We start from the raw sequence: 16,473 nt of genomic DNA on the forward strand, positions 1-16,473 counted from the left end.
CTCTTGGAGTAGCCTATGCAGCCCAATCTTCCCTGCTTTCCTGAAAGAGACCTGGCTCTTACAATATTCACTTAATCTTCCCTGAGGTCAAAAAAGGACTGCCATTTATTTAAGGTCACACAACAAATCAATGGCAGAAACAGGACTAGACTCCAGGCACTACCTCCAAATTCAACACAGTTGTGTACTTACCAGACTTGCAAAACCTGTTTGGTTTTCCTAGCTCTGTAGCTGCCCTTTCTCAGCCATCAGTCTTTCCACCTGCTGTCCTTTTGTGGGGAGGACAGAACGTCTGTTCCCTCCTGGAAGCAGGGAGGCAAGTGAGTGGGGGCGATTCCCTAGAGGCTTCTGTGGTTTGGAGAGATGGATTAAAGAGGTCAGGACAATAAAAGAGAGAGAGAAAAGAGGGGAGGGAGGGACAGTAGGAACCCCGCCATTGGCAGACCGGTAATTGGTTACTTTGGGCAGTCCCCCTCCCTGGGGAAGTCTAGAGAGAAATTAATTGAATAAGATTCCCTAATAAATTAGTGTGAGACTGGGCTTGAAAACTCTAGTCGCACCTGGGTTCAGAGCTGAGTGTTTGATCTTCAGAGGCCCCAGAAAGGATAGAGAGAGAAGGAAAGGAGAAAGCTTTAACTGTAACTCCAGCCTCAGAAGTTCCCAGAGGGAACCCTTCTCTCCCTCCTGGGCTCCTAGGATCACTTAGTTTAATCTCATCACATTAGAGATGAGGGAAAGCCTGAAAAGAGGAAGAGACTTGACCACAGACACCCAGCAGAACTGGGACCAAAACCCACGATTCCTATTTCTAGTCCTCTCCACCATATTACACTGCCTCTGGGTTCCATGAGATCTTTAACCACATGACTTGCTTCAAGTGATCCTAAGCTCTCTCCAGCTGCAAAAGAGGTAGGGAGGGGGCTGGTATTAGGGATTAAGGTACAGGCTTATTTACTTTTGTTTATTTAACGAGCACATAGGTAGCATGTACTAAGTGCCGGGTACTGCTGAACATACTTTATAAACTTTAGCTCCTGGAATCCTCCTCCTAATAAACAACAGAACAACCTGATGAGGTAGTGATCCATCAGAAGTGGTGTTCACAAACTATCACCCCGATTTCTGCCCATTTTGTCAGGAAATATCTACTCAGAACCTACTATGTGATGTTCCTCAACTATGTAGCTGAGGGAGCAAAATGATGAACAAGACACACTCCCTGCCTCCAAATACCTGTCAGGTAAAGGCTTTTAAAAATAATTGAGATAGCTGAGAGTGTGGTGTATAAGGGTGCTACTTTGGTCCAGGAAGACTACTTGGAGGAGGTAATATCTGAGTTTTGTGAGCAAGGGAGGAAATGGTAGAAGGCAACTCAGAGAAAAAGGCAAATTATTTAGGATTTTGTAGACACTGAAAAAGAATGAGGATTTTATCCTAAAAACAATGAGAAACAATTGCAGGTCATAAACAGGGGAGTGGCAAAATATAATTTATTTTTTGGAAGACATCACTCTGGCTACTGTGTAGAGCAGAGGTTGGCAAACGTTTTCTGTAAAGGGCCAGTTAATAAATATTTTAAGCTTTGCAGGCTAGACACTCTCTATTGCCACTGCTTGACTTTGTCATTATAGACCATAAGCAGCCACAGGCAACACATAAACAAAGGAGTGTGGCTGTGTTCCAGTACATTTTTATTTATAGGTACTGACATCTGAATTTCATATGATTGTCACATGTCAACAAATGTTATTCTTCTCTTGACTTTTTGTCAACTATTTTTAAAAAGTTAATAGTCTTATGAGCTAAACAAACAAACAAACAAGCAATTGTTTAGATTTGGCCCATGGGCTATATATAGTATGGCATAAAGAAAGGACAGAGAAGGGAGAGGCAGCAGGAAGACCAGTTAGGAGGCTGATATGGGAAAGGATGGCAGCTTGGATGAAGGTGATGCCAGTGGAAACTATGAAAAGTTAATTCTGAAAATCTTTTCCTGTCGTTGTTTTTTTGAGACAGAGTCTTGTTCTGTCACCCAGGCTGGAATGCAGTGGCACGATTTCAGCTCACTGCAATCTCCACCTCCCAGGTTCAAGAGATTCTCCTGCTCCAGCCTCCTCTGTAGCTGGGATTACAGGCACCTGCCATCACACCCGGATAATTTTTGTGTTTTTAGTAGAGATGGGGTTTCACCATGTTGGCCAGGCTGGTCTCAAACTCCTGACCTAAAGTGATCTGCCTGCCTCCGCCTCCAAAGAGCTGGGATTACAGGCGTGAGCCACTGCACCCTGCCTGAAAATCATTTTAGAAGCAAAACCATCAGGGTTAGCTGACTGAAAGGATAAGAGGCAAGGAAAAGGATGAAGAATGACTGCTTAGCTTGAAAAACTAGACTAATAGTTTGATTTCCTGAGATGGGAAGATGTGGGTAGAGCAGGTTTGGGGGGCAAATCACACATCAATAGTGTGATCCCAGACAAGAAGGAGAGAAACACAGGTTTCCTACGGGCTTCTGAATCAAATAAAGGACGCTCAGTTCACTTTGAATTTCAGATAGTCAGCGAGACATTTTTAGTATAAGTATGTCCAAAATACTGCATGGAACATACTTATACTAAACAAGTATTCATTATTTATCTGAAATTTAAATTTAACTTGGCATCCTGTATTTTTATTTGCTAAATAGAGCAACCCTACAGGGAGTGGGGTGGGATGGTGGTGGTGGTGTGATGGAGGGTATATAGGTCTACAGGAAAAGGAAACCTAAGCCCAAGAGGAGAAAGAGAAGGCTCCTTAGAGATGACACCCCTTAGAGCAGATGCTAGAGCTAAGTCTAGGAGCTGGCCAGGTGAACGAGGAATACAAAAACAATCTAAACAGAGAGAAGAGAATAAGCATGTTACCCTCAGACATTTGCAAGTCATTAATGAGGCTAGAGCCTCGAGGGAGGAAAGGAACATCGGAGGATGAGGCTGAAGAGCTTCTCACAGGGCTTCACTTCACAGAGGTTTTCTAGGTAAAGGCCAGGGTGTCAATACACTCGCTGAAGTTCAGATTCCCAGGCCTCTCCCCAGGAGCCTCAGTAGGTCTGGTCTTGAGAGCCTGAGGTCTACGGTGATTCTGATGAGCAGCTAACTTGAGGAAAGCCTGGGTTAAATAATCTGGGAACTCTTCCACCTACAAATCCTGGGAGCCAAACAAGTTGCTGCTGGCTGTAAAAGTCTTGAAAAGAGTAATTCAGATAATCAGAGGAAAGGAAGCATTGAATAAGTGTGCACCCTCCCATGGGGACCCTCTAGAATGGAGCTCTGTCCATTTGGAGGACAATAGGGAATCCAGAATGTTTGTCAAAGGACCAGTCCTGCTCCTGAATAGTCACCCTGTCTGGCACCTGGCTCTAATTTGGTGCTATCTCCCAGCTCTGTGCAAGTAGACCAGACGTCTTCCTGTGCCTTCCCCCGATGCCCCACCCCCTTCCCTCCTCTGCCCTCAGCCACCACTGAAATGATTCCCCCAAATGCAGCTATTACTGTGACTGGAAATCTCTTTACTGCTGATTCTGCTAATGGAAATGTTCCTTCCCTTTTCGGCTGCTTGCAAAGCCACTCGTGACTTCCCTGGGTGCATGAGAGCAAGGCTTTGTCAGCCAGCCACCACCAGAAGGGAGAGGATTCTGCCCCGCCTGCTCCCACAACACCCACCTGCCTTAGACTCAGTCTCTAAGAGCTCTTCTGTCCCAACTGTCCTCAAACAACCCCGGAATTCCCTGCTTCCCCCAGCTTCCCCCAGCTCCGAGAGAATAAGCAGACATCAATGGTCAATTTCATCCTTTTTTGCCTTGCTGGGGAGGAGGGGAGGTGGAGAGAGGCGGCATAAGAGGAGCATGAGGGAGTGGAAAGAGGGGGAGGGGAAAGGAAATTTACATTAATTATTGATTCATACCTCCACCTCCTTCCAAAAAAAGGATTCCAGGTGGCGAAGAGGCACAGAGCCCAAGCTGTGTGCCAGACGCTGCGCTAGGTGCTTTGCACACACTATCTCCATAAGGATCACACAGCTTAGTGTAAGTAAAAAGTTAGCACAGTGCCCAGTGCTGACTAAAATGTGGTTATGGAGGGCTCTCCAAAATTAAGTGACTATTATGTTTTCTTCATGTTATTGATGGGTAAGCAGAGGCTCAGAGAAGTGGCATACATCAATCTAAAGCTAGGAATTAGCACATCTGGGATTTGATCCCAGGACTTTTGGTCCTCAGACCTAGCAAAAGTCCCACTGTAGCACACTGCCACCATCAGAGGACCTGAGCTAGAGACTGGGTTGTGCTGTGGATTAGCTGCAGGACCTTGGAAAATGTACTTGTCTTCGCTACAAAGATGAAGGAGTTGGGTTGGATCTCAAAGGCATCATTTTACCTCATTCTAATAATCTAGAAGGATACACTATATATTTGGATTTGTATAGCATTATAATATATTACGTATGTGTGTGTATGTATGTATAATATAGATCCCGTATTCAAGGAGGAAACACGAAAACTGCACAATGATGCTAAGGAGTACAGAGTGGAAAAATTTGACAAGGTTGAGCAGGAATGAGAAGCAAGTTCACCTAGCCAGATAGTGGCTACATCTCAGACACCAGACACCCTGATCATTTCCCAAAAAAGGACATAGAGCTTATACAAATTTCTCAGAGGACAAGATCACTGATCCCCTAGTAAACACTTGGCAGAGCATGAGGTGACAACTCTCTAAGAGTTGGGTGGAAAGAAGAAAAGGGGGGAAAAAAAAGAAGGAAAGGGGATGGGGAAGAAAGGAGGGAAGGTGGAAAGAATAGAGGGAGGGAAGGAGAGAGGAAACCAAGAAGGCACAGAAACATAGGAGTTTGCTTGTCAAGTGGGTCCAGGAGTAACAAGAGGCCTCTGGAGAGTATGAGACAAGACCTGATGCTGTCTTGGCAAAGCAGCAAGGAGCAAGCAAAGGGGCCTGGGGAGCTGCTAAGTCAGCTCCTGGCAGCACAGAACAAGGTGCTCAGTCCCTTGGGCCTGTGAGGCTGTCACACCTGAAGTTCCTATATAAGAAACGCCTGCAGCTTCTTGGTAATGAGAAGAGGATGACATAAGAAGTAAAAAAGTCTAGAGATGAAAAGTTGAGAGCATCTCTTGTTCTATGCAGCATGCAAGGCAGACAGAACATAGACCATGGAACCAGGCAGACCTGGATTTGGACTGAGCTTAGCTGTATAATAGCTGTGTGATCTTGGGTAGGTTCCTTCACTCCTCTGAGCCTCAGAACTCACCCTATAACATGGGATGAGCTACATCTGTCCTTCAGCACTGTAGAAAGAATAGATAACAAATGTACCATCATGGCACCTGGGACATAGTACATGTTACATAAAATGGTCACAGTTTTCATAGCCTATCCTATGTAGGATGATAAAGTCCAGTTACATTACAACTCTGGAATTCCAACTCCTCCTGTCCCCAGTTTCCCAGCTGCCCTTCCCTAAGATGGAAGGAAAACACATAGGGGTCAGTAGATCTGGGATCTGGCATCTGCTTTACCACAGGCTTGGTGACCTTGATTTCCCCATCTTTATATAGAAGTGTTTCAATTAGATAATATCCTAAATTTTTCCATTTCTGATATTTGATAATCCTGGAACCATGGTGTATCATTTCCCTGAAACTTATATTGTCTCTTCATTTGCTACAATGCAAAGGTTCTAATCATTTACCTGGTTTCCAAGCTGCTCAAGACAGAGTCTTCTCCAAACACAATGATCTTTCCTCTAATCACATTGTTCTCATTAGCCATCCTGCAATCACCCCAAAATAATCAGGAGACAGGAGAAGGTAGCAGCAATGGCTATGGGTGCTTAGAAGAGGGAAGGCTCTGTGGGATGGATAGTGTTTAGGCTCACTCTTAACAGGGGAGTGCAATTTCAGCCCATCTCAAGTTTTGTCTACTGTGGATTCTGGGATGACACTTAGCAAACACAGAGTTCTAGTTCTCTAAGATCTCCTGTACACCTACAATGTGCCAAGTAAAGGGTGAGTCACCACAGCCCCAGAGATGAAGGAGGTACATTGGCTGCTCACAGGGTACATAGGCAAACAGCGTGAGACACATGAGGAAACACACAGCGTAAATTCTGGTCTCACTCTGCTCCAAGCCACCATTACTTTTCATCAGTAGAGACTCCTTCAGGCTTTCCTGCACCCATCGTTGGTCCTGTACGGAGCAGCGTAGGGAATTCTTTTGAAACATAAGTCAGACCTTGGCACTGTTTTGCTTAAAATTCTACAGAGCTCTTGATTTCACTCAGAGTCAAAGCCCAAATCCTGACAGTAGTCTGTACAGCCCTACATGACTGTTCTTTTCTTCTCTGACATCCTGTCCTGCCACCCCCCTCCTCCACCACCACTTGTTCACTGCATTCCAGCAACACCGACCTTCATGCTGTCCCTTGAAAGGTCCAGATGTGCTCCTAAGCTAGATAATCAGCTAGGATTATCTAGCTAGGAGCTGTTCTCCGCCTGGAATGTGCTTTTCCTAGATGCTGCTTGGCTAACTCCTTCCCCTTCTTTTAGCCTTTGTTCCAATCTCACATTCTCAATAAGCTCTTCTCATTCTATCCTATTTAATATTAAAACCCATCTCATCTCAGAACTCTCGATTCTCTTTTCCCTTAGTTTTTTCCCTTTTCCGTAGAATTTTTCATCTTCTCACATACTACATAATTTATTTACTTATTATGTCTGTTGTCATTGTCCCCTAACACACACACACACACACACACAAACACAGAGGGATAAAAGCTCTCTGAATGCAGAGATCTTTGTCTTTTGTTCTCTGATGTATCCTAGGCACATAGAACAGTGACTCTCACATCACTGGTGCTCAGTGATTCAAATGGTCTGGCTATGATTATAGCAGTCTTTATTGATAGTGGGCACCAAGGCTCAGAGTGTTCAACTCTGGTGCGGAGGGGTCAGAAAAGGCTTCAAAAATAAGTTGACGCCTGAATTCGCTCTTGAAAAGCAAGAAGGAATTTCCCCAGGGGGTGGTGAGGTAGAGGTGCCAAATAAGAAGGAAGGGTTCTTAGTAAAGGACAATCTGGCAGAGTGTGATCAGGGACCTTGTACTACTACAATAGGGAGGGGGAAATTCAACATCTTCAGAACAATGGGGAAGCAGTGAAGTGCTTTACAAGAGGATGGCCATTATCAGATTTGGGCTTTTAATAAAATCACTTTGTCTGCAAGTACGGATGATGGATTAGAGGGGATAAGACTAGAGGTAGACAGATCAGTGCATTGACTGTTGTAATTGTAGTAGAGAGAAGTGTTGAGGCCTGACCTTGACAGTGACTGCAGCACTAGGGATGAAGAAGTAGTTTCCCTTCATAGTTTGTAACCTACAACATGCTTGTCAAATTTCAACTCACAGACTTGGATGCTTACATATTCCAGTATGCTAGTAAGAAAGCTACACATATTTCAGTTTTGAATCTTGCATTATGTAGTCACCACCCACTCCTTTTCCATTCAAAAGGGAGTTCTTTTGGGGGGCTATTGTCCAAAAGAGCTATAGTCAGTAGAGAAAAGCCAGTGAAAGGAGAGAACAAGTGCTAGAAAATAGAACAACTCTCATTGAGCATTGCTGCCTGCCTCTTTCTGGGGGCAGAGAGGCTGTCTGCTCCGTTGCAAGGAAAGAAAAACCAGCTCTCTCTCTCTCACTATAGTTAATCTTTTGTTGCCACTAGCTGGTCAGTATGAGAACTTGGGAGAGTATCAGCTCTGGAAAGGAAGCCTCCTCTAATGCTGCTCCACCCCAAGGTTAAACCCGACTTTTTTTTTCCTTTCCTGAAAAGAGCAGATTTCCTCCACCCACCCCCAAAGGCAGCTAGGGTGAGAGGCAGTGAGGCTTCCTTCTGCCCCAGAACAAAACCCATCAGCTCAGGTGCTTAGGATAGATTGGAGCCAATCAGTTGGATACTCAGGTAGGAAAACCAATTCAATTTCCCTAAGGAGATTTTTCCTTGTAGATGTTTTTTTTTTGACAGGGGGAGAGGAAAGAGTGTCCCCCTTTATGATGTTGAACTAACTTGTAGAATCTGTGATATGTTTAAACCCAATGCCTTCTGTGAGAGGCCCAGCAATGTGATAGAAAGAGGCAGTGTGGGCTTCAAGACAATTGGGCTTAAATTTGGACTGTAGGGTAGGTTTCTTCCCTTATCTAGGCCTCAGTGTTACCATATAAAATAGAGGGGTTGAATTCAATGCCCTGTGAGTCTGTGATGCTGGGAGCCCATCAAAGTCGACGGTTGTGGTGACAGTTTTCCAGACTTCATTCAAGAGGTCGCTGTCAGTCTATCCTCCTCTCCCCACATCACACACGTTCACAATGGCCTATGGCAAACAAGGCTTAGTGTATAACAAAGCAAGGAGGTGAGAAGCAGGAGGCCTTGCCAGCCAAAGGCCTAGTCAATCCTCCTGCTGCACCTGCTATAAATTAAAATCACAGAGTAATTTTGCAGACTGAGGGCCCAGTTCAGGAAAATGATCAAGCCATAGGTCACGCCAAAGCTTGCAGATCTGCCTAGGTTGGTATCACTGACCCCCCAAGAAACAGCAAATCTGGTCCACCTTGACCAAATCTAAGCCTTACTGATGGTTGAAATGAGCTCTCCCCTCTCTCTGCCCTATACTGTCTCAATAACATAGTACTTTCTGAAGGGAGACAACATATTTCACTCTGCCCTGAGCATTAAATAAATTTCATCGGCTTTGAGATGGAAAGAAGTGGGGTAGGGTATGGAGTGAGGGAAGTGAGTGGAAAAGAGTAGAAGAATTAGATCAGAGGCCACTAAACACCACCTCCCCCAAGACCCTTGTTTACAATGTCCCAGAAACCTAGACCATCACACCAAGATGGGAACTTGAAGTTTGACTGCTAACCAAATATCTCAATTAGCAGTAAGGGACTTGGTGACCAAAAGAAGAAATAACATACATTGTTTTAATCCTATCTTTCTCTCAAGAAATCAAATTTTCTTGCTTCTCCATCCCAGAATCTTTCCCTCACACATAAGAAAAAAACAGTGGAATTGATGCTAATGAACATTCTGTGGTCAGAAACCCCTAGAGAAGACACAGCTCATGACTATTTGTAAGGATTTTTTCCTCCCTCCAAAAAAATTACCATCTGCTTTGATTCAGCAAAAGGAGGTAAAAGCAAAATTGAGTAAGCACTCGTTGTCCACCTTTAGAACCAAACCAGAAAGCAATAAGGGTATACAACTGTCTGCAAGGATGTGGGTCCATTCTTCGAATGTCTGCCAAACGGAGGTCCAGTCTGTGCTTGAATACCTAGAAGGTGGATTGTATTACCGTTAGGGGTCAGCATACTGGGTTGTTGGACAGCTCCAGGGGACACAGCCTCCTGTAGGGCTCAGCTCTATCCTCTCAGATCTTTCAAGACATTCGTTAGAATCAGACACCCTCCCCTTCTCCAACAGAAAACATACTCTTAATTTGTGCAGACTTTTCTTTAGGGACAGGGTCTCCCCCTGCCACACAGGCTGGAGTGCTGTGGTATGGGCACAGCTCACTGAAGCCTCAAACTCCTGGGCATAAGTGATCCTCCTGCTTCAGCCTCCCAAGTAGCCACCACACTCAGCTCATTGTTGACATTTAAAGGAAGCTTCTCCAGCCCTCCGTGGCTAAACTCCCTTCTCCCAACCATTCTTCCGGCCAGGTTCCTGGCCCCTCACTCCTTCAAGGAACATTTGCTGACCTGAACAAGTTGGCATTTCAAACCGTATCTTCCTCCTTCTTCCAGGCCATCAGCTTCTTGCATAAAGCATCCTTTGGGATGGTCCTTTGGGACCCCGCCAGCTCTACGCATGCAGGTATACTTAAACACAGACTAATGAATAGCTTTTCTTTCTTCACACTCCCTCCCCCAAATACAGAGCGCACGCCTCTCCTGTCAGGTTGATATGGCAAAGCAAATTACTAAAAAATGTTGACAATGAGTGTTTATTCAATTTTATTGCTTTTTCCTGCTTTTGCTGAATCAAAGCAGGTAGTAAACAGTCTTGCCCGACCACTACCAAGCACAGCAAAAAGGATGACATTTCGCTACCTGTGGGCATGAAAGCTAAATCCACAAGCAGACCCCGGGGGCTGCCTGGAGATAAGTGAGGACTGAGTGACATGCAGGTTCACCTTAGAAGCCCTGGGCTGGCAGTTGTTCCTGCTCAAATTCTTTCTTTTCTATCAGTCCTTCCCACCACCCTCATGTTACCAGTAAAGGAAAACAGACAGTACAAAGCAAGAGGAGCTATCAGAGTCATGGAGTAGGTCAGGGCACTTCAAGTTCATAGAATCTTTACACGAAAGGATTATTTTAGAGCTCGTCTACCCACTCATATTGCAGCAGAAAGAATTGAAGCTCTGGGGGATAAATGACTTATTCAAGGTCACAGTGAGCCAGAGCTGAGATTTCCAGATCCTAACCAGTGTTAAATTTCTAAGCTGCATTTTAGCATTCAACTTTTCCTCATTTTGCCTATTAAATCCTCCAAGGCCTAGTTCAGGTTCTTTCTGGTCCAGAAAGTGTCCCCAATCTTCTCCAAGTCTACAGAGATGCCTTCCTTCCCTGATGCTACAGAATGTATCATCTCCATCACTCCTTGGCACCAATAAATAAAATGCCCTTTGACATCCAAGAGTCATGAAACTTTGAGCTGGAAGGGTCATTGGATGTCATTTAACTCATATTTCAGTTTCAAACTTACATAGGTCAGCTCCAAAGGTAGCTGAAATTCCTTTGGAGAAAAGCTCTTGTCTAACAATCCTGATGATTGTTATCCCTCTCTATTCAGCACCATAACCTGCATAAACTTCATATTTGGTTCAGAATGCCAGTTTAGCAACCTACAAGAATGTAGGTGTCTGGCAGACCAGGATTCCAGTTCCAGGTCTGCCATTGATTCCTGGCATGACTTTGGATTACGTGTTTGACCTCTCTAAAAATACTTCCTCATCTGGCAAATGGGAGTAACAGTAGAGCCCACTCCATATATGTTATGTAAATTAATAATACAAGGCAGGAAGAAAGCTCTTAGCATCACATTAAGGATTCAATAACTATTTGCTATTCTTTGATCACTTTCAGGGAGATTCACTTTGTCAATGTCATTGACTTACAATCAGATTCTAAAGAAGAATCCCAGGCAAACAAACTTTGGAGATAGTTCACATCTGAAGGAAACTTCCATCTACTTAAGGCAGGCTGAAATTTGATAGGGAGACTAGAAATACAAAAAGGAAAGGATCTGCAAAAAAAAAAAAAAAAAAAAAAAAAAAGACTTGCTTCCAGTCTGGGCGTTACCAATAATAGTTGCTCACTGAAACAAAAGAGGTAGAATGGAGGGAGCCAGGGTTAAGTATGAAGGTGACCTTGGTGCACGCAGATGGGAGATAGTGCGTGCAAAATTACCCTGAGGTCCCCCACTGGAGTTTGAATAAACTAAGAATTCTTCCTTTTGTTTGTCCCCCTTTAATACCAGGGATGGTTTACCACCACTAATTCTGGTCCCAGGACCCAAAGTGACCAGAGGGCTTTGGTGGACACCATCACCCCCTAGTGGTGGCTCCACACTCCCCACTATTGGCAGAGTTTGGCATTTACCAACTTTGCATGCCCAACTGTGGCACTGGCCATGTCCTTATCCCCTGAACTGATAAGCTGATAGTGAAAGCTGCCCAACTCGCCAGAGACAAACGCTAGGCAGGATGTTTAAAAGTCTGGGGATGGGATGGGGCTGCCTTGGGACACTAGAAAGAGATGGCCATAAATGACTCATAGTATCAGCCCCAACCCCACCCCTACCACCACCCCCACCTCACCCCTCCCCCCCCAACCCCCAGCGGGCACCAACTCTCATTTCCGGCCAGCTAGGCCCTCCCAGAACTCATTGTGCACTCCGTGTTTACACACAAACAGTCGAAGACCAACACAAATAAAAATCCCACGTCTCCCTACACAGCTCCTGCTATACCCAACCATCTGGTGACTACCTCGCTAGCCAAATCCCCGTTGAGAGCGCCTAAAGCTGCCAGCCCAGGGCGCTAGGGGGAAAAGGAGGAGGCAAGAACCCAATCCCCCGCATGCATCCAAAAGGCTCAGCGCTGCCAAGGAGGCCAGCCCCGTGCTCTCCAAGGGGCAGAGGGTCCCAAGCTGCCAGGCTCAGGGACCGTGCATCAGAGGAGGGGGAAGTCTCCATGTGCAGGTTGTTGCCAGGAGACTCTCAAGCAACACATGGGTCCCGGGGGAATCAAGACTTCTAATTCCTCACTCAGGTTCTCACTCAGCTTGTCCCAGGCTCATAGGCACCCATCCTGTTTGAAAGCCAAAGTTAAAAATGGCAAAGATTGTCAGTTCCAGGAATCCCGGGGCACCTATATAGATGGCTGGAGCAGGTCCTCCATATCCTCGAAGACTTGAAATGCTCTGTGGTCCTCACTGCCAAGTCAGGCCATACCCAAGGACCGTCTCATCCCTTCACTTGAATGGCCGTTTGGGGGGCGGGAGGATTTCCACCCCTCATCTCTCAGAGTACCCCGGAGTAGAGAGATCTAAAGGATGAAGGGAGAAGGGCAGGAATGGAAGTGGTAGTGAAGGGATACCTTCTGTGTCTCTAGAAAGACCCTTCCCCACGGGGAGGTGGCAAGAGCCAGCTGTGAGCCTGAGGTTAGTCCGGCGGCGCTCTAAGGAACACCACCTCCACCCTCCTTCCTTTTCTCGGACACGGGCAGCCCCACAGGTGAACGTGGGAAGAGCTACTGGTTTGTGTGTGTCTGTGTGTGTGTGCTTGGTGCGTCGCACCCCAGAAGCGCCGCCGCGGGGAGTCCCCGGGGAACCTGCAGGACGCTCCGCTGCCTCTCCTCCCGGAACGCTCGGCACGCTCAGGTTACAGCCTGCGAGGGCGGGTACAGGGGCTCGACCCTCGAGGTTCAAGCTCAGAGCGGGAGAACCACTGGCACTCGCTCAAATCCCCAGAGGTGGCAGCATGAAAGGATGGGGAGTGGGTCACAAAAATACTTTTAACAATATCAGGGCTACCAGGAGAGTGGAGCGTAGTCCGCTGATTATTCTGTGGGTCTTTTCAGGCGAGCAAGGAGTTAACCTCGGAAGTTCAGGGATCGTAAAGGTTCTCACCTGGAAGGCCCCTCACCTGCGGTGCCCGAGGCGGATCCCGCCGAGGAAAAGACCCGGGGAAGAAGAGCTCCGGGTCTGGGCGAGCCCCTGGCGCCTCACGGGCGCTGTTGTTGGCCAGACTCCGACAACCAATAAGGCCCCGCGCCCCCAAGAGGGGAGGGGAGAGCGAGCAAGCAGCGAGCGCGGGAGAGCTAAGGGGAACAACATTTTTGTAAACGCTCTCCGAGATAATTAAGCTATCAATTACCCGGGTGGGAAATCAGCTGCGCTTCCCACAGCTCCACTGAAGGGCCGACTCCTCCGGGATTCGCGCAGGGAACCAGCAGGCAGCAAGCTGCTGGCGAACTTTTCTGATTAACTTTTCCGTTGGAGCCCCCCACCCACACCCATCTCCTCTCCTCTCCTTTTTCTTGCCTTTAAGTAATTATTATTAGCCCAGGGAGTGAGCAGCAAGGACAAACCGGCTCTCTGCCGGGAGGTGGGTAGAAAGGGAAGGCGGTAACGGGGGTAGACGGAGGCTCTAAACGTGGAGACCTCGGAGTCGGAATCCCAGTTCTCAGCAACCACTCAAGTCTCTCCAGCCCCATTTCACAGATGGCCAAAACTGAGGCTCAGAGAAGGGAGGCGACTTGGCCAAGGTCACTCAGCCCATGCGGAAGCCACGCTTTTGCGGGTTGAGCGATTCCACACGGAACTACTCCATTCCTACTCATGAAAATCCATCTGGAAGGGCAGAACCCGCAACTCCGAGGCGAGAGCGAGGGGGCGGTGACGGCGGTGGCCAGTGACGGTACCCGGAGAAGTGGGCGGCTCGACCTGAAACTGGCTTAGGATCTGGGATGCTCCGGCCCCTAGCCAGAGCACCTTCAGTGAATGGGGTCTCCGGCTTCCGGGATGGATCAAGCAGAGCTCCAGTCGGGACTGAGAGGCAGAGGGGCAGGTTCCCACTGCGGGAGGGTTGGCACGCCCCCAGGCTCCCGCCGCGCGCTCTCCAGGACCTCCTCCCACATGCTCCTTTCCAACCACCTGTGCGACCTCTGGGCCCCTCCTCTACCCTCTGCCAACCCACTCGGGGCAGCCCCGGGCGGGGATCCCCAGGGCGCCCCCACCCGTCCGGCATCACGCAGGGGTTCGGGGTTCCTTGGGATCTAGCGCGTGCCGGCGCCCAGCCTTACCCAGGGTGAAGAAGGGCAGCTCGGTGTTGTCCAGGTCGTCCTGCACCGCGATGCGCCCCGGCAGCTCGTTACGCACAAAGAGCAGGAGGCGCGACTCGGCGGTGGTGCCGGCAGAGCCAGGAGAGCCCGGGGACGCGGCGGCGGCGGCGGCTCCGGCCCCGGTCCCAGCCCCGGCCCCGGCGCGGGCGCCGCTCCAGCCGATGTCGCTCTCCCGCAGGGCGGGCAGTGTGGACACCGTGACGGTTTTCAGCCGGCACGGGCTGTCGGGCTCCCGCGAGGCAGCGGCGGTGGCGCCGGCCAGCAGCGGCGGCGGCGGCAGCAGGAGCAGGAACAGCAGCAGCAGCGGCAGCAGTGGCGGCGGCCCCGGGTGGAAGCGGAGCCTCGGCCGCCCCCGGAGCCCCGAGCCGGGGCCGGGGCTGAGCCGGGCGCCGGCGGCGGCCATGGCGGGAGGGGCTGCGGGGCTGCGGTGCTGCGGGCGGCGGCGGCGGTGGCGAAGGCGAAGGAGGAAGAGGAGGCAGCTGCGGAGACGGCGGACGCCGAAGCGAACCAGGACGCCCGAGCTAAGGAACGGAGAGAGCCGCTCGCCAGCAGCCCCCAGCTCCGGGCTCCGCCTCCCGATCGGCCCTGGACCGCCCCCCCGCGCCGCCTCCCCGGGCCCAGCCGCCCGTCCCCGATCTCCGGCTCCCCCCGCAGACCCCGAGCGTTTCGGAGGCTCCGCCCGGCCTCGTGCAAGTCCCAGTGGCTCCCTCCCCTTTCCCAAGATCCCCCAATCCCGCCCTCACAGCATTCTTTAGCCACAACACCCCTCCCTAAACTCCCAAAATTCCTAATACTTAGGGCCCCCTCGGGCCCCCCAAACCCCCCTGGCTCAACCCAGTTCTCCTGGCTTCACCCCACCTTCGGCTCAACCCAGAGGCTGCACCTGGGGGCGCGCCTTGGCCCAGCCTTGCTCAAGGCCCCGCCTTCTTGGGGATAGGGAGCCCCCTGGATAGCCAAGACTTAACTTTGTCTCCCCTCAGGCCCAAGAACAAGTCCTTTCTCCAATCTCCTACCCTTTTCTGGTCTCTGAAATAACTTCCTGTAGCCTCAGAGCCCCCTTCCCACCCATCTGGCCACAACTCCTGCATTCATTCTCCCACTGCCCGCAAACCTTCCTCTCCCCTCCATCCAGGCCTTGGTGCTAGCACTAATTGCTAATGGACAGAGGGGCGTCGAACTCCACCGTCTAACGCCGACCCCACAACTGACTGAAGCCGGGCTGTTCTGGCCCCCTAGCTGCCGCCCTGCAAGCCAGCCCACTCACGCTTTTTTATTTTGGATCCCTGCTCCCAGCTTGGAGCAGCTCTACTTGGCTGCTTCTGCTCTCTGTGTGAAATTCCTGAAAAGGGTGTGAGGTAGAGACCTACTATTCTGTCTGTCCTTGGCTCCCCGGGCTTTTAGATCCTCTGCCCAAGTCCCAGAGAACGGGAGTGCTCACCAATTCTTCACCTGCAGTCTATCTAGACTCAAGTTGAGCTAGGTCCTCAGATTCAGCACCCTTTGGTCTTGGGCTGACTCTATCTCTGACCCACATACCTGAGACCCTCCAGGGAGCGGACACCTCTTCATGGGTCAAGTGCCGTGCACCCCCTTCCCCACTCCCCTACTTTTCTTCATCTTCCCTGTCTCTGTTTTCTGTTTCATCTCTCCATTCATTTCCTTCCTTCTCATCTTGACTTTAATCTTATAAATGCTTCTTTCCTATAATTTGTGAGCAACTTCTCATCTCTGTCTAGCTTACCCATCTGCACCTTTTGTGCTGTCTCTATGCATTCACTTTTAGCTCTTCCCTCTTCTGTCTCTTTCCCCTTTTCTATCTTTAACCCTTCATATAAATTGCTTTTCTCCTCTCTCATCATATATTTTTTAATAACGTTGGATAAAGGCAGAGCACTGAAAATAAGGAAAAAAGCAAAAGCTGTTTTGTGACCTTGGACTTAATAACAATGTGTTTAAAGCATTCTCCAAATGCTAGACATGTACGTATGTTAGCTTTTTTACATGACCATAATCCAACAAGATGGATA

At 48.8% G+C, this 16,473-nt stretch overlaps 1 protein-coding gene across 5 annotated transcripts in view; it reads right to left on the reverse strand.

The window, feature by feature from the left end:
• Window positions 1–15,119, reverse strand: part of ASTN2 (astrotactin 2) — a 983,906-nt gene extending 968,787 nt beyond the window's left edge. For 2 of the 5 annotated variants that reach the window (XM_031014726.3, XM_031014725.3), the window contains exon 1: window positions 14,408–15,116. In XM_031014726.3, coding sequence (XP_030870586.3) covers window positions 14,408–14,849 — 442 coding nt within the window. In that variant the 5' untranslated portion in view covers window positions 14,850–15,116. Of the gene's footprint in view, window positions 1–14,407 lie in introns of all 5 variants that reach the window. The other 3 variants (XM_055350513.2, XM_031014727.3, XM_031014728.3) reach the window with 2 other exon arrangements.
• Between the last annotated feature and the right edge of the window lie 1,354 nt (window positions 15,120–16,473).

This window comes from Gorilla gorilla, chromosome 13, assembly GCF_029281585.2.
Source record: "Gorilla gorilla gorilla isolate KB3781 chromosome 13, NHGRI_mGorGor1-v2.1_pri, whole genome shotgun sequence".
Taxonomy (NCBI): Eukaryota; Metazoa; Chordata; class Mammalia; order Primates; family Hominidae; genus Gorilla; species Gorilla gorilla.